The 14,694-nt window shown below is 38.4% G+C and overlaps 1 protein-coding gene across 1 annotated transcript; it reads left to right on the top strand.

Moving 5' to 3' along the window:
- Positions 1–3,907: 3,907 nt before the first annotated feature.
- Positions 3,908–7,299, top strand: Spin4 (spindlin family member 4). The gene has a single exon (XM_028861422.2). It carries the CDS (start codon positions 3,924–3,926, stop codon positions 4,671–4,673), a length of 750 nt encoding a protein of 249 aa, XP_028717255.1. The 5' UTR covers positions 3,908–3,923; the 3' UTR covers positions 4,674–7,299.
- The last annotated feature ends 7,395 nt before the right edge of the window (positions 7,300–14,694 follow it).

Here is a 14,694-nt window from a genome sequence, read left to right as displayed (position 1 = left end):
GGGAGGACAGGGGAATCCATGGCTGATATGTGAAATTAAGTTCATTATAAAATAAAAATATTTTAAAAAATAAAATGTGGTTATTTGTGTGCTTATTTGCTTTTTTTTATCTTTTTGTGTATGGGGCCTTGGGTACTGAACACATGTCTTATGCATGTGCTCTACTACTGCATCAGACACTCAGTCCTTGAGTTACTATTTCCTAAACTATTTTAAACCCAATTAAATAAAGTGACTAAGTCGCTAAATATTTATATATATATATATTTATATGTATATATAAATATTTACATATATATGTATATACATACATACATACATACATACATACATATATGACAGGAGTTTAAATGGACTCACCATACTATGTGGGAGAAAATGCCCCCAAATAGACATATTATGCCACCAAGTAAAACCTCAAGTATGAGGAATGAGTTACATCTTACTGAGTTCATGAGTCAAAGTGGTTTCATAGAACCCCCAAAACATTACAGGATAATGTAAGGCTATTGCTGAGGAAAGCATTTACTTATGTCATTAAAAATGAAAAAATCAAACTTGTACCCCACAAAAAGCTTCACCCTAACTGACTAGCATTTATGGCACTGGAAGATACTTTGTATGCTACTGGAGAAGAAAAGTAATCAACAATACCACCTAGCTACAAACCTTGAGACCTATAACAGTGACTGTCTTGCAAGTCATTCTGGTACAGTAGCAGAATAAATGTTATGGAAGTAACCAACCACCTTTTGATTGGGTTTCAGGCCCACTTCAAGAGATGGAACCCATGCCTGATACTGCTAAAGTGGCCATGAATGGGAGACTAGATAGGTCATGGCCCTAGGGTAAAACTCAGTATTGTTATTCTGCTAGAGGAACATAGCAATGCCCTCATAGATGAGTAAATTGCTTAACTGTCATCAGAGAAGCTTTTTCTTGCAATAGATGATAATTAGCACAGAGACTCATAACTGGACAATGTGCAGAAAGTGAGAGAGTTTCGAGCCCTAAGTCTTAAATGAGATGTCTTTATCAAACTCCTCCCCTCAAGACTCGGACCTATCTGGAAGAAGTGGTGGAAAGATTGTAAGAGTCAGAGGTTATGGATGACTTCAAGGAAGCAGTGTCTTCCAGACACAACAGAACTGATACACATATGAACTCACAGAACTATGACAGCACACACAAGACCTGCTCAGGTTCAGACCTGACAAAAATTTCAGCATTTGGAAAGGGAGGTGGACACTAAATCCCACCTCTAACCAAAAAGCTATTTGCAATTGATATCTGCTGGGAAAGGAAAAAATCAGTGTTGTCCAATAGAGTGTCACTGAATATATAAACCATATTTCCGGGCAAGCCAACATAAAATAGACTCTGGGTGTGTGTGTGTGTGTGTGTGTGTGTGTGTGTGTGTGTGTGTGTGTGTGTGTTTCCTTATTGGCGTTTGTTTGTTTGTTTTGACTTTTTAGAGAAAGTGAGAGCACAATGTAGGGAGTTGGGGAGGATCTGGGAGGTACTGAAATGGATGAAAATATAATCAAAATATACTGTATGAAAAAAAATGAACGGAACCACCACTCCAAATTTTGGATTTCAGGGCAAAAAAAAGAAAGTAAAGAAAAATTCAACCAATCAATCCATACATGAAAAAGGAGAGTCATATTCTTTACTCTTTTGCTTTAGGCCATTTAGGATAAATGATGAACCATTGAAGGAATATTAAAAAGAAACTATTAGCTGAAGTTCCCAGAAAACAAAAACCACACATCCATTGACCATTGCACATGGATGATTAAGACCTGAGTATCACGTAGATCTTCAGCTGCCGCAGCTCCAGAGATACTTTATCTGAACTATCTTAACCCTCCCGGCCAAAATGGCCATTTATTGTTCATCTCCGGTTGACTTATCATTCTTCCGGCTGTTAGGTAAGTTCCTTTGGAATGCGAGCACAGATCCTCAGCTTTCACTGACCCAAAGGTTGGGAATGCTGTCAGATAGTATCTGAAGCCTACTGCACTGGTTTCTCCAGTTTGTTGTAACACACCTACCCCAGGCTCCCACCAACGTATTCTAAAAGTTTCTTGATTTATAGTTCTCTCTTTTTTTTGTTGTTGTTGTTACTATAAACTTTCATGAAGTCAGTCGAGTAAGAGGCTTAGCTTACAAAGGCACTTGTGGCATAAGCTTGTAGACCTGGGTTCAATCCATGGAATTCAAGTAAAAGTGGAAGAAGGAAAGTCACTACATGATGGTATCTTCTGATTTCCACTTACTTATACATGTGGCATGGGCTCCACCTCAATTCCTCCCAACACACAGACATCATGCATACACAAAGGATAATATGAATAAACAACAACAACAATCTTCATGAAACTGTTACCACATTGGAACATAGAATTTAGGGTAACCTAAATTTGTAGTCTTGGGTCTTGGTCACTCATATTTGACTCCGGAATAAACTCTTTTATTTATTTTGACATGAGAGCTGTGTTTTTTATGTTCACATATGGAACCATTAAAAATTGTGTTACCAGCCAGGCATGGTGGCACACGCCTTTAATCCCAGAACTGGGAAGGCAGAGACAGGAGGATCTCTGAGTTCGAGGCCTGCCTGGTATATAGAGCGACTTCCCGGACAGCCAGGACTACACAGAGAAACCCTGTCTCAAAAAACAACAACATCAAAAAGAAACCCTAAAAAAAAAAAAAAAAAAAAAAAATCGTGTTCCCAGAGTACTTAATAACTTCAAAAATACTCACGACATAAATGACAAAGTAAGTGTAAAAGTATATAAATATGTTCTGAAATATATAAGATTATAGAACATATATATTAATAAGAGAAATCAGCTTAATAAACATTTTAGTGTTTGCCTAGCTTGTGCGGTTAGTTTTATTTTTTTTATTTCAGAAAAATCAAATTACAGTGTATTCCCTTTACATTTAGAAAAACATTAAAAACTGTTATGACGGATGATCGGGTAGAAAATATAAAGGAGAGTTTAAGTTAACATGGTGGACTGTGTACGGCCTTTCCCCGCTCCTGTTTCAAATCCTTTAAAAATGAACGAAATTGTAGATTTGTATATACAATTTCTTCCACTCCACGTATTTTTTTTCTTTTTCTTTTTCTCTTTTCTTTTTCTGCTTGTGAGGAATTCCTGGAAGATAGAAAGCAGATGGAGCCTCAGTGAAGTATGCAGTTGGGCAGCAGACAGCCAGTAGGGGAGGGGGGAGCCGTACTGTCTGGCTCCGGTGGGAGTGAACGGGTGGGGGTGGGGGGGTAAGAGTAAAGGAGAGTGCCTGTGTCCGTGTGGCTGCCCCAAGAGCGGAAGGCAGGACGGAAGCGGGAGGGGTGGAGGAAAGGAGAGGGCGGGCTTAGAGGAGGAGGAGGATTCCCGAAGCAACAAAAATCCCAGTTCCGCAGATTGGCCAAGCTGACAAGCGCTGCCAAGACCAGGCCGCGCAAACTGCTGGAAGACGTGCCACTGCCTGCACTTTCGTTGCTGCAACCATCCCTGTCATCTCTTGTCCACGTTGACTGTCGCCTTCTTCTCTGCTGCCCTTCTGCGACCACAGCAGCATTGACAACAACAGCTAAGTGGCGGATTCTGGCTGGGACTTGGGCTTGGGAGTCAGGGAAGGCGCCAGGCGCGGACAGAACCCGGGAGCCCGCCATCTCTCTCTAGCCATCACTACTGCAATCACCCCTCCCTGAAGGAGGAGAACGAACTAGTGAGAGGCACTCTCTGTCTCAGTTCCCAGTCAGCTCGTTTCTGACAAAATCTGAAGAAGAGAGGACGGACATAGTCTCTCCGATCGCGAAAAATATCTCGCGTTGGGTAGTGGTGACTATTTGTCAGCTTGTTAAGCAAAGGGCAGCTTTGCTTCGGCCACCTAAGCCTTGAGCCATGTCTCCTCCGACCGTGCCTCCTACTGGGGTAGATGGTGTGTCCGCGTACCTGATGAAGAAAAGGCACACTCACAAGAAGCAGCGGCGAAAGCCCACTTTCCTCACTCATCGGAACATCGTGGGCTGCCGCATTCAACACGGCTGGAAAGAAGGCAACGAACCAGTGGAGCAATGGAAGGGTACCGTGCTCGAGCAGGTTTCCGTGAAGCCCACTCTGTATATCATTAAATACGACGGCAAAGACAGTGTGTACGGACTAGAACTGCACAGAGATAAGAGAGTTTTGGCGCTGGAAGTTCTTCCTGAGAGAGTTCCTTCTCCTCGCGTTGATTCTCGCCTGGCAGATTCCCTGGTTGGGAAAGCAGTTGGACATGTGTTCGAAGGTGAGCATGGCAAGAAAGATGAGTGGAAGGGTATGGTGTTGGCGCGAGCTCCCATAATGGATACTTGGTTTTACATCACCTACGAAAAAGATCCGGTCCTCTATATGTACACCTTGCTGGATGACTACAAAGATGGTGACCTGCGCATCATTCCAGATTCCAACTACTATTTCCCTACAGCAGAGCAGGAGCCTGGGGAGGTGCTCGACAGCCTCGTGGGCAAGCAGGTGGAACACGCCAAAGACGACGGATCGAAGAGAACTGGCATTTTTATCCATCAGGTGGTGGCCAAGCCATCTGTCTACTTCATAAAGTTTGATGATGATATTCACATTTATGTCTATGGTTTGGTGAAAACCCCGTAAGTTTATAGTGCTCTTTGAAACATTTGTGGCACTATTAGAAGTAAAATAGCTTATGTTCTCAAAGTGGATAAATCTTATTGTGCCTCCATATCTTATACTGACTATTTTTCAGTTTTAACTCACGTGTATGTTAGTACTTTTGTGGTTTATTTGTTTTGTAATTGAAATTTTGAATTGGTTGCTAAGAGAAAAGTTACAAAGTGTTTAGATCCACTGAGGCAATTCAAAAGTAGATAAACTGTGCCGCATGTCTTGTGCTCCCTTCTTGTGCTCTTTTGATTCCTCCAGATAATTAGCTTGAGAACTTGGCATTTATCTTAGGATGTGTTCCCCACTCTCAAACAGAAAGTTCGATGTAGCTTTTGTAAAATTCAGCAGCCGATTACATACTTTCTGATCAATAGCACAGGCAATCTCTCTTTCACTCCCACAACTGTGTGCACAGTACATACAGATATGCCAAAAAGTATCAGTTCTGTTCTTGGTGGTCATGTATTGCCTTTTTTAATCGTATTGCTGTTTTGTTGTATTAAGGTGCTCTTATTTCTATAGAAGTGTTATGTAGGCATATATATATAGTTTTAAGAAATATTGCAAGGTTGGCATTCACTGGTCTTTAATGTTTGAAAAGCGGACTGGTAAAAAGTTCTATGGCTTTTCTGATTATTTTGTTTGGTGTTTACCTGACTCAATGAGATTTATTTTTCTACTTGGGATATTTCTCTTTTGTGATTTGCTAATTCCTATCCTTTGTTCTTTTATCTATTCAACTGATTTTTTTCATATAAAGTTGTAGGAATGTCTATAATGAAAGTGCATTTAATCATTTGTATTTCATGTGTTAATGAACTTTACGTTGTTATTAATTTTGACTTTATTGATAATATTGTTCACTTTACAATTTTAAAAACTAAGTAATTTTATAATTTTGAAACATCTGAGTATTTTATAATTTTTTTGTTTCCTATTTTTTCAGACAGATATATCTAATCAAAGTCATACCGATATTCACTTTGTTTTTCCCATAATCTTTATAGTATTTAAATTTTTTATCTATTTGAAATTTATTTTTGCGTATTGAAATACATAGGATTTAACTACAAACTTTTCACATATTCAATTGTAGAAATTATTTTTTAAAAAGGATCACTCTTTTTCAAATTTCTGAGTGAAAATTAGTTTTAAAAGCTGAACATAAGTTTCAAAACTGGAAAAACAAATTCCCTTTCAATGGCTTTGTTTTTTTTTTCTTATTATAATTTGTCCTCTACATTCATTTATTCACAAGAAAACCCAATGCATTATATTAATATTTTGAAAAGGGTCTAATACCTATTACAACTGCATCAATTTTATGTTTTCTAACATACAAGGATAATGTTAATCCTTAATAAACAAGAGTTTTGGTACATCATTGAAATATTTTTATTGTTTTCATTACATTCTTCATATAGGTCATTCATATCTAATGGAATTTATTTTTGCAGTTGTCAAATTTTGTAATAAGTTGAGGATTTTTCCTCCTTACATGTAACTTTTTATTTTTATCAATAAAGAAAATCTACAGATTTTATATTTTTTATCTTTTATCCAATGAGTTTATTTAATCCTATAGGTTACATTGGATTCTAAGTTAGAAACTTTTGGATTTTCTTGATCTATACAATCATTTCATATGTAAATAGAGATCATTTTATTTCTTCTAATGCTTATACTTATTAGTATTACATTCACTGGATTCTCCACAGCAGTGATATGTAAGGATGATGGCAGACATGCCTGTTTTATTTTTAATTTTTATGAGAATAATTTTACTTTTTCATGTTTGACTCTATTGATTTTGACTTTGTTGATTGTTGGTAAGTAGTCATATGTTGAGAAATTTCTATTTCTGTTTTTATATAGCATTACTATTAGAAATGTCTCTTATATTTTATCAATGTCTTTTCAATATTCATTATTACAATTATATGTTTTTTCTTTTAATCTTTTGATGTAAGATTTATTAGAAAGCTAGGTATTTAGTATTGAACCAAACCTGTATTTCTGAAATAAACCCTACTTGGTCATGGTAAAATGATCATTTGTTATATTGCTCTATTTTATTTACCAATAATGCATTTAGAATTAGATTTGCATTTCAAAGTGAAGTTGCATTTTTTAGATTATTCTTTGTATTTTTAATCAAACAGACAACAGGTTGTGTCTTTTTTTTTCTTTAATATGCTGTCTCTAGGAAGCTTGGTTTAAAGTTCTACTAGCTTAAAAAATGACTTGGTGAAACAGTTTAAATGACATTAGAAATGTTCTTCAAAAGTTAGCTGGGACTAAGCTGTAAAACATTTTAATCCTGGGAACCCATTTGATTACGGATGAGTTTAATGAGTTTCCTGATATTTTCCCAGGGGTGATTGGCTTTTTCAGACTTTTTGGTAGCACAGAATGTATATTTTTCTGTCATTTACAGAATATATATTCTCTGTCAATTACATACAAAGTTGAAAGCTGTTTATATTATAAAATTTGCTGATTGTATTTTTCAGGTGCTTTATGTCCTTGTATAGTTAATGTGAACTAGATTTGCCCAGTTTGGAAAATGTAATAAAATTATCAGCTATAATGATAATATAATTATCTTTGTATTCTTTTATTTACTAGAAAAATAAGACAAAATATAAGAAATTATGAAAGATGTGAAAAACATTTGTTTACCTCCACTTAAAATTAGCAAATACCAATACTTTGTCATGTCTGCTTTAAATGCAGATTTATATTGCAATTAATCAGTGTTAATTCAACACCACCTCTTCTGCTGAGACAGACACTATCATGTATTTGGTGCTCACATTTTATATATTTACTAAAAAAAATATGCAAATAAAACTATAACCATTAATACTAGTGACTTTTGTGTTTTCTAATGATGTCAACATGAATGGCTAACTTTATCCCAAGTGGACTTTATTCTGGTTTTGTTGTAGGGAAACTTTTAAATGCTAATTGCTGTTAACATTTACCATTCCTAACACTGGTTAGCCTGACCATAGTCCTAAGGATTGGATAAAGAATATAGAAATCTCAATTTCTAATAAAACTTACATTATGTCTCTAAGAAGTCAATTATGTACCACTCTTCTCAGATTTCGAGGCCAGACATAGACTTTACACATTTCTTATAAGATCTTGGGGTATTTTATATTATAATAGAAAGAGAGTAAACCTAATTCTGACCATCTCTTTCAAGTTTGGGAGATTGTTGGTTTGGGAAAATAGCATGGGCAAAACAAAAATCTTCCTGTCTTAGACAATAATAAATCTATATATCTAGGTATTGGTGAAATTATTAAGGCAACTCCATGTAGTTAAAACGGAGGTTTATTTTGTGGGGTAACTCACAAGTGAAGGGACATGTAACAGGGTCTGGGAAAGGTGTAGTACAGTCCGGCAGTGTTCTCTGGAGAACTCTGCTCTGTCTACCTCCAGCATCCAAGAACCAAGAGAGCCAGCCCATCTGGATCTCCGGTCTTCAGGGTCCTCTCTTGGCCCTGCCTTGTAGGTGTGACAGTTACCGAAGCCTCAGTGGGTGTTGGAACTTCCAGATCAAAGTTGGAATGGCTACCCACTACATCTAGGCCCTAAGTCATGAACCACAAATTGAAGTGTTCTATGACATTAGACCATAGACTAAATGAAAAGTCTGTTCCTTGCCTACAGGGCTTGAGGATAGATTGTTAAACTGTGTAGACAAATGTTCTTTTTTTATAATAAAAATTAATGTTTTATTACTTTTTTAAAATAATTTTTTATTAAGAGATTTTCTATTCATTTTACATATCAACCCCAGATTCCCCTGTCCTCCCTCCTCCTGCCCCCAGCCTCCCCCCCCAACCCACCCCCCATTCCCACCTCCTCCAAGGCAAGGTCTCCCCTGGGGAGTCAGCCCAGCCTGGTACATTCAGTTGAGGCAGGTCCAGTTCCCTCCTTCCTGCACCAAGGCTGTGCAGTGTCTCACCATAGGCCCTAGGTTCCAAAAAGCTGGCTCCTGCACTAGGGACTGGTCCCAGTCCCACTGCCTGGGGGCCCCCTAAACAATTCCAGCTAAACAACTGTCTCACTTATCCAGAGGGCCTGATCCAGAGACAACTAGCCAAACTAGTGGAAATGCATGAACTGTGGACCAATAGCTGACAAATGTTCTCTTAAAGCATATATCATGAGGGAAGGTAGATATCTATCAACTGTCCTTTATGCTCCTGAACTTTAGGATTTAAATTATCATATGATTTGAGCATATACCAAGACCTATGATTCATAGCTGGACTTGAGTCTAGTTACAACTCTGGTTGAGCAGTGAGAATACAATAGTGACTTAGAAGAATATGGAACAAATAGGTCAATGTAGATAGAATACTGTGTTCAACTGTCTCTACCCTATAACTTTTGGACTAGAGCTAGCTTTTGGACTAGAACCTTTTCAAATTTTCCATAGTAAAATTTGTCACACCTAATTGCTTGAGTCAGAAGGATGTTCACTCTACTGGGAAGCAAATGCATTTTTCCAAATTTCTATTTTATTTGAGATCCTCTTGTCTGAAGGAAACTCCTTCCTTCCTCCACATATAGATTCAGATCCTACATGTTTACAATGTGATACTGTAGTTCTTTCATTCTGAGTAACAGAGAGAGAGGCCTTTTAATGTTCTAACATTGTTATAGGAGGGGAAAGGGGCAGAAACAAGGTCTTTTATTCCCTAGTACATAAAACTTACACCATGGTGAATGCAGACAGATTCTCATTCCTCCCAGCACATACTCTGGAATTAGTATTGGAATGTATTGCTATCATATATGTCTTACATAAGGGTGTGAGGATGGCTTTGAAGGAAAAGCAAAATAACAGGAAGTAAAGAGACAACGAGTTGGGTCCTAGGGTATGCTAGTTTGTATAGCTAATCAAGAATAGATGTCATTATACAGGCACTTGAATGAAGCGAGGAAACAAATCATATTACTGATATATTCAGACTGAATATGTACAGTTAAAGGTTTCTTGTTAAAGCCAAACATGACTGGACTGAATGTGATAAGAGACTTGGGGGGAGATTGTACAGATACAAAGGCCCAAACAAAACCCCCAAATTCCCATATGATCAGGCCCTGACTGCCTGGAATCTGACTGACCTAGTAATTTATGCAGTCTTATACAAACATTTAGGGAGTATAGCTTAGTGGTAGAATATTTGACTGTAAAGATTTAGAGCCTAACTTCTAATGACTTGTGGTGTCCCACTACAAATGACTAACCTTAGGAAGCATAAATGGTACTATAATATTTACTACCTAACACAATAGTGATATTCCTACTTCCTTTTTTAGCTTAATGACTAATAGTTTTTTGTTTGCTTATTTTTAAACCTTTAAAATATTGTTTTTGTGGATGGGTTTTTGCCTACATGTATGTCTGTGCATCACTTGCATGTCTATTGCTATATAGAAACCAGAAGAGGATCCCCTAGAACTGGAATTACAGATGGTTGTGAGGCATCATGTGGGTGCTGGCAATGGAAGCCAATGTTCTTAACTGCTGAGTCATCTTTCCAGATCTTTTTACTTATTTTTATTCTTTGATAATTTCATATATATATGAAATATTTATTCAGATATCCCACACACAGGCTTTGGAATTAAGATTGAGTAATTTTTCTTAAATGTTAGGAAAGAAGACCAATTACTTAGTGGGAGGGGGAAGTTCACTTACTGTGTTTCTGTTTCTTCTACATAGAGGATATCCTATATAAAAATTTTTATATCTGTTTTGGTCTGGTCACCTGTCCCCATAAGCAGCAGCTTGCCCAAGAGGAAATCTACATATATCATGAAGATTGCCTGTTCCTGAGTCTCCCTTGGCCTTTCTTCACTCTGATGCTTGTAGTGGCTAACCAACTGTCCATGGACAACTCACCATGTCTGGTTGGAGTGGCTCTCTACCAGTCCACCGGTGTGTGACTTTCAACTGTCATCACATCCACCCCACATGAAATGCCTGTTTTCTGTTTCTAGCTGATGGACTTCTCTGGCCAAGACTATACCTTCATATAAGTTGCAGGCAAAAGAAAAAGCAAGGCTGCTTGCTACAGTCTCCCAGGAAAAGGGCTATATTTTTTCCTTGTAGCATGGTTGGTGGCACCGGCTTTTCTGAGGTGAGTGTGCACATACTGTGAGAACTCCATCTTCTCTTTCCTATTTTCCCCTTTTCTCACCCTGGAAACAGTACTCTGGAGGTGGGAGGGCACACAGCATGTGGATGACAGTATGTCCATATGTTCTCTCCCTGTGGATAGCTATGTTTTTATATTTTCTTGACAAGTCTTCCCTCCATCTTACATTAGTTTTAGTTTGTAAAGTTCCCCTCTGCAGTGGGTCTGACCTGACCAACTGGACAGGTTTGTCTCCACAATGAAATGTGGTTCCATCTCTACAGGCTGAGAAAGTCTTTTTTCTTAGGAAGGCCAAGATTAATGCACCCCTGACAACAGGGGAGGTCTATTGCCCTAAGGGACATATCTGGTATAATAGATCTCATGTTCTTTATCCTCTCTGACTGTCTACTGGGAGGCATTGTCCAAAATTAATCGAAGTTTTATCCTCAGAGTCTCAAAAGGAATAGTAATATGTATTTTCCTAGGTAACAAAAGTTAACCTTTGTACCTACTCCAATCAAAAATGCTGGGAGCACCAAAGCTACACCCTGCAATTAGATTTCAGAAAGTAATTTAGAAACATACTCAGAGATTCCTTACATATAAGTTTTCATGGCCCTGTCACAGAACACTGAGCTGTGAAAAGGATGTCACACATGCCTTAATAGATTAGCTCACCTCCTCTCAACTCAGTTCCAGGTGGCCGTTCCTTTGCATACACACAAACCAATGCTCAACTCTGAATTCTCTACCACCAGCCACTCTTCTACTTAACAACTTGGTCCCATCTCTTCCTCTTTGGCTTCTTCTTCTATTGCTGTCTTTCTTTTTGGTCTGAAGAAGTTTTTTTTTAATTGTTTCTATTCCTTACTCAGATACACTTTCTCCTTACACATTTACTCTGGGCCTTCATATGGTGAATTTAGGAAACAATTAGAGATTACTCCCATTTCTCTATGAAAACACCAACTTTTTTCCTAAGGTGACCAATGGGATATTCGTATATGGCCCCTTCCCCTGTCCCAAATGCATTTCAAATGAAAGTCACTTAGCCAGAACCCATAACCCTTCATTATAGAATTATTAGGGCTCACTGTGGCCTCTTTTTTTTTTTTTTTTTTTTTTTTTTTTTTTTTTTTTTTTTGGTTTTTCAAGACAGGGTTTCTCTGTGTAGCTTTGCGCCTTTCCTGGAACTTGCTTTGGAGACCAGGCTGGCCTCGAACTCACAGAGATCCGCCTGCCTCTGCCTCCCAAGTGCTGGGATTAAAGGCATGCGCCACCACCACCTGGGTCACTGTAGCCTTTGATGTTACATAGCAAGACATCTACATCATTACTACCTCATACTTGTATAAGAAGTCCAATATCTGGTCTTTAGTCTATGCCTGGTCAGACTCAGTTGTCATGCCTGAGACAGAGCTGCTGTGGGATGTTCTGTATGTCCTGTGGGAGCCCTTCTTGGGTTCCTTGTGGCATTACCCAGCAGGTCCGTATAGAGGATGATTAGGACCATGGGCCTGAGTGCAGGTGTCTGAGATGGTCTGCACTTGGCTGTGCTGGGGGATGGTCTGTATGTCAAGTTGTTCTGATTGGTTAATAAATAAAACCTGATCGGCCGTGGCTAGGCAGGAAAGATAGGCGGGACTAGCAGAGAGGAGAAATAAAAGGACAAAGGCAGAAAGAGACGCTGCTGCAGCCACCGCAATGACCAGAGAGGCTGCAGCCGCCGCCATGACCAGCAGCCTGTGAAGATGCCGATAAGCCACCAGCCACGTGGCGAGGTATAGATTTGTAGAAATGGATTAATTTAAGATAAAGGAACAGTTAGCAAGAAGCCTGCCACGGCCATACTGTTTGAAAGCAAAATAAGTCTCTGTGTTTACTTGGTTGGGTCTGAGTGGCTGTGGGACTGGCGGGTGGCAGAGATTTGTCCTGACAGTGGGCAAGGCAGGAAAACTTAAGCTACACAGAGCTGGTCATATCAGACCACTAACATAAGAAGCAATGAGGGATCGACCAACCAAACTCTATGATTAATTACTGGGCAGAATTAATAAGGCCATTATTAATTCTGTTAACTATAACAAGTTACGGGAAATAACATTGAGAGCTCCCAACAACTCTACTCTCTTTCAATTTAGGCTAGTTTAAACCTTAAAGTACAGAGGTCTGAGCCATCCTTGCCATAGGGTTTATAAGCCAAACATCCTCAGATATTACACAAAAATTTCAAAACTAGATGAGGCATCTCAGATTCCTTTCTCTACTCTATTAGACACAACTTTCTTTTTTCTCTCTTTCTATTTTCTTTTGTTTTTAATCTTCAACAACTATTTCTTGCCACCTTTATTTTTGGATGAAAGCAGAAGGGGATTTTCTTTTCCTTTTATTAACAATAGATTTTTTTCTCATACAATATAATCTGAATACCATTTCCCCTCCCTCCTCCCAGATCCTCCTCATCTCTCCTCCTTCCGGATCCACTTCCTTTCTTTTTCTCATTGGAAAAGAATAGGCAGGCTTCTAAGAGATAACAAGAAATAACAAAATAAAATATAATAAGATAAAACAAAAACCATATGGAAGTTGGACAAGTCAAGGCAACAGAAAAATAAAAGAACCCCAAGAGAAGACACAAGAATAAGAGACCCATTTGTTTGCACATTATTTTCAGAGAATATAGTGAAGGCAAGACTGTAGGATTGGCAACCAAAGCAGCCTTGAGTAGAAGCTGAGCTGTCTATTTAGCCTGTTGACGAGTTTGGCTAATACCATGAGGAATATTGGATTGTTCTTTTTGGTATGTCTTGTAATGTATAATGCCTATTGATGTTGGAAGTGATATGGCTTCTAATAGGGACAAAAAATTAGGGATATAATTAATTGAGGTATTAGAGGCTGTAAGACAAATTTTCCTCTCCAGAATGCTGCATGGGCATGAGTTACATAGAAAGCATAGGCTGAATCCATGTTAATATTCTCATTCTTGGACCCAGCTAAAGAACTCAAAGGCAATTAGTCTTGCTTTTTAGAGTGACCTTTAGTTGTCTACAAGAAACTCATATTCTATGACTTTTGCTAGGCTTACTACTGCATACTGTGAAAGTTTGTGCCCTGCCACCATAGAACTACTTTTATCTGTGAAGCAGATGGCCTCAAGCTAGTTTAAGAGGGGTAGTGTTAATAGATGTGTAACATTGCAGCGATGGTCAGTCTTTCCATACAGGAGTATGGTAGAGAGGTTTTAGGGTTGGGATCTGGCAGTAAGGTAGTGTGGTGTTTACTGAAGAAGGTTACTTTTAGGGAGGAATTTAAGGTAAGATAGTATAAAAATGGGCACTGGTCTTAAAGCCCTGAGGTGAGACAGATCAGAAAAGCTATTGAGTAAACTACAAAGAGAGGTCCTGCTATTTTAAGTCAAATAGGACCTGAGAGTTTGGGTTGATGGGAATACAAAAGAAAACATCCTTAAGATCTACCATCATGAACCAGGAGATGTTAGAGTATCTGTCCATAGTACGTATTAGGATCAGTAACTTTTGGGTGGTTCAGGACCCAAATTAGGATCGTAGACTTATGGCTCTCAGTCCATTCCTTAGGATTCATCGTATTTGTGTATTGTCAGGATGGAGATATTGAAAATTTACACCTAGTAGACAGGAATTTATCAATGAGAGGCTCTAAGCCTTCCCATGCCTTAGGCTTTAAATGATATTGAGGTCTTTAAGAAATATTGCTAAGGTCCTTATAACTAACTATGACAGGCATGGCTGAAAGTATGCATGTGGCAATAAAAGTATCCCAGACTTCAGAGGGAGCTT

Source organism: Peromyscus leucopus, chromosome X, assembly GCF_004664715.2.
Source record: "Peromyscus leucopus breed LL Stock chromosome X, UCI_PerLeu_2.1, whole genome shotgun sequence".
NCBI lineage: Eukaryota > Metazoa > Chordata > Mammalia > Rodentia > Cricetidae > Peromyscus > Peromyscus leucopus.
This window is presented reverse-complemented; position numbering and strand designations above follow the sequence as displayed.

What these genes read in the sequence shown, in the direction of transcription:
- Spin4 (XM_028861422.2), top strand. Translation starts at nt 3,924, where the DNA reads ATGTCTCCTCCGACCGTGCCTCCTACTGGGGTAGATGGTGTGTCCGCG.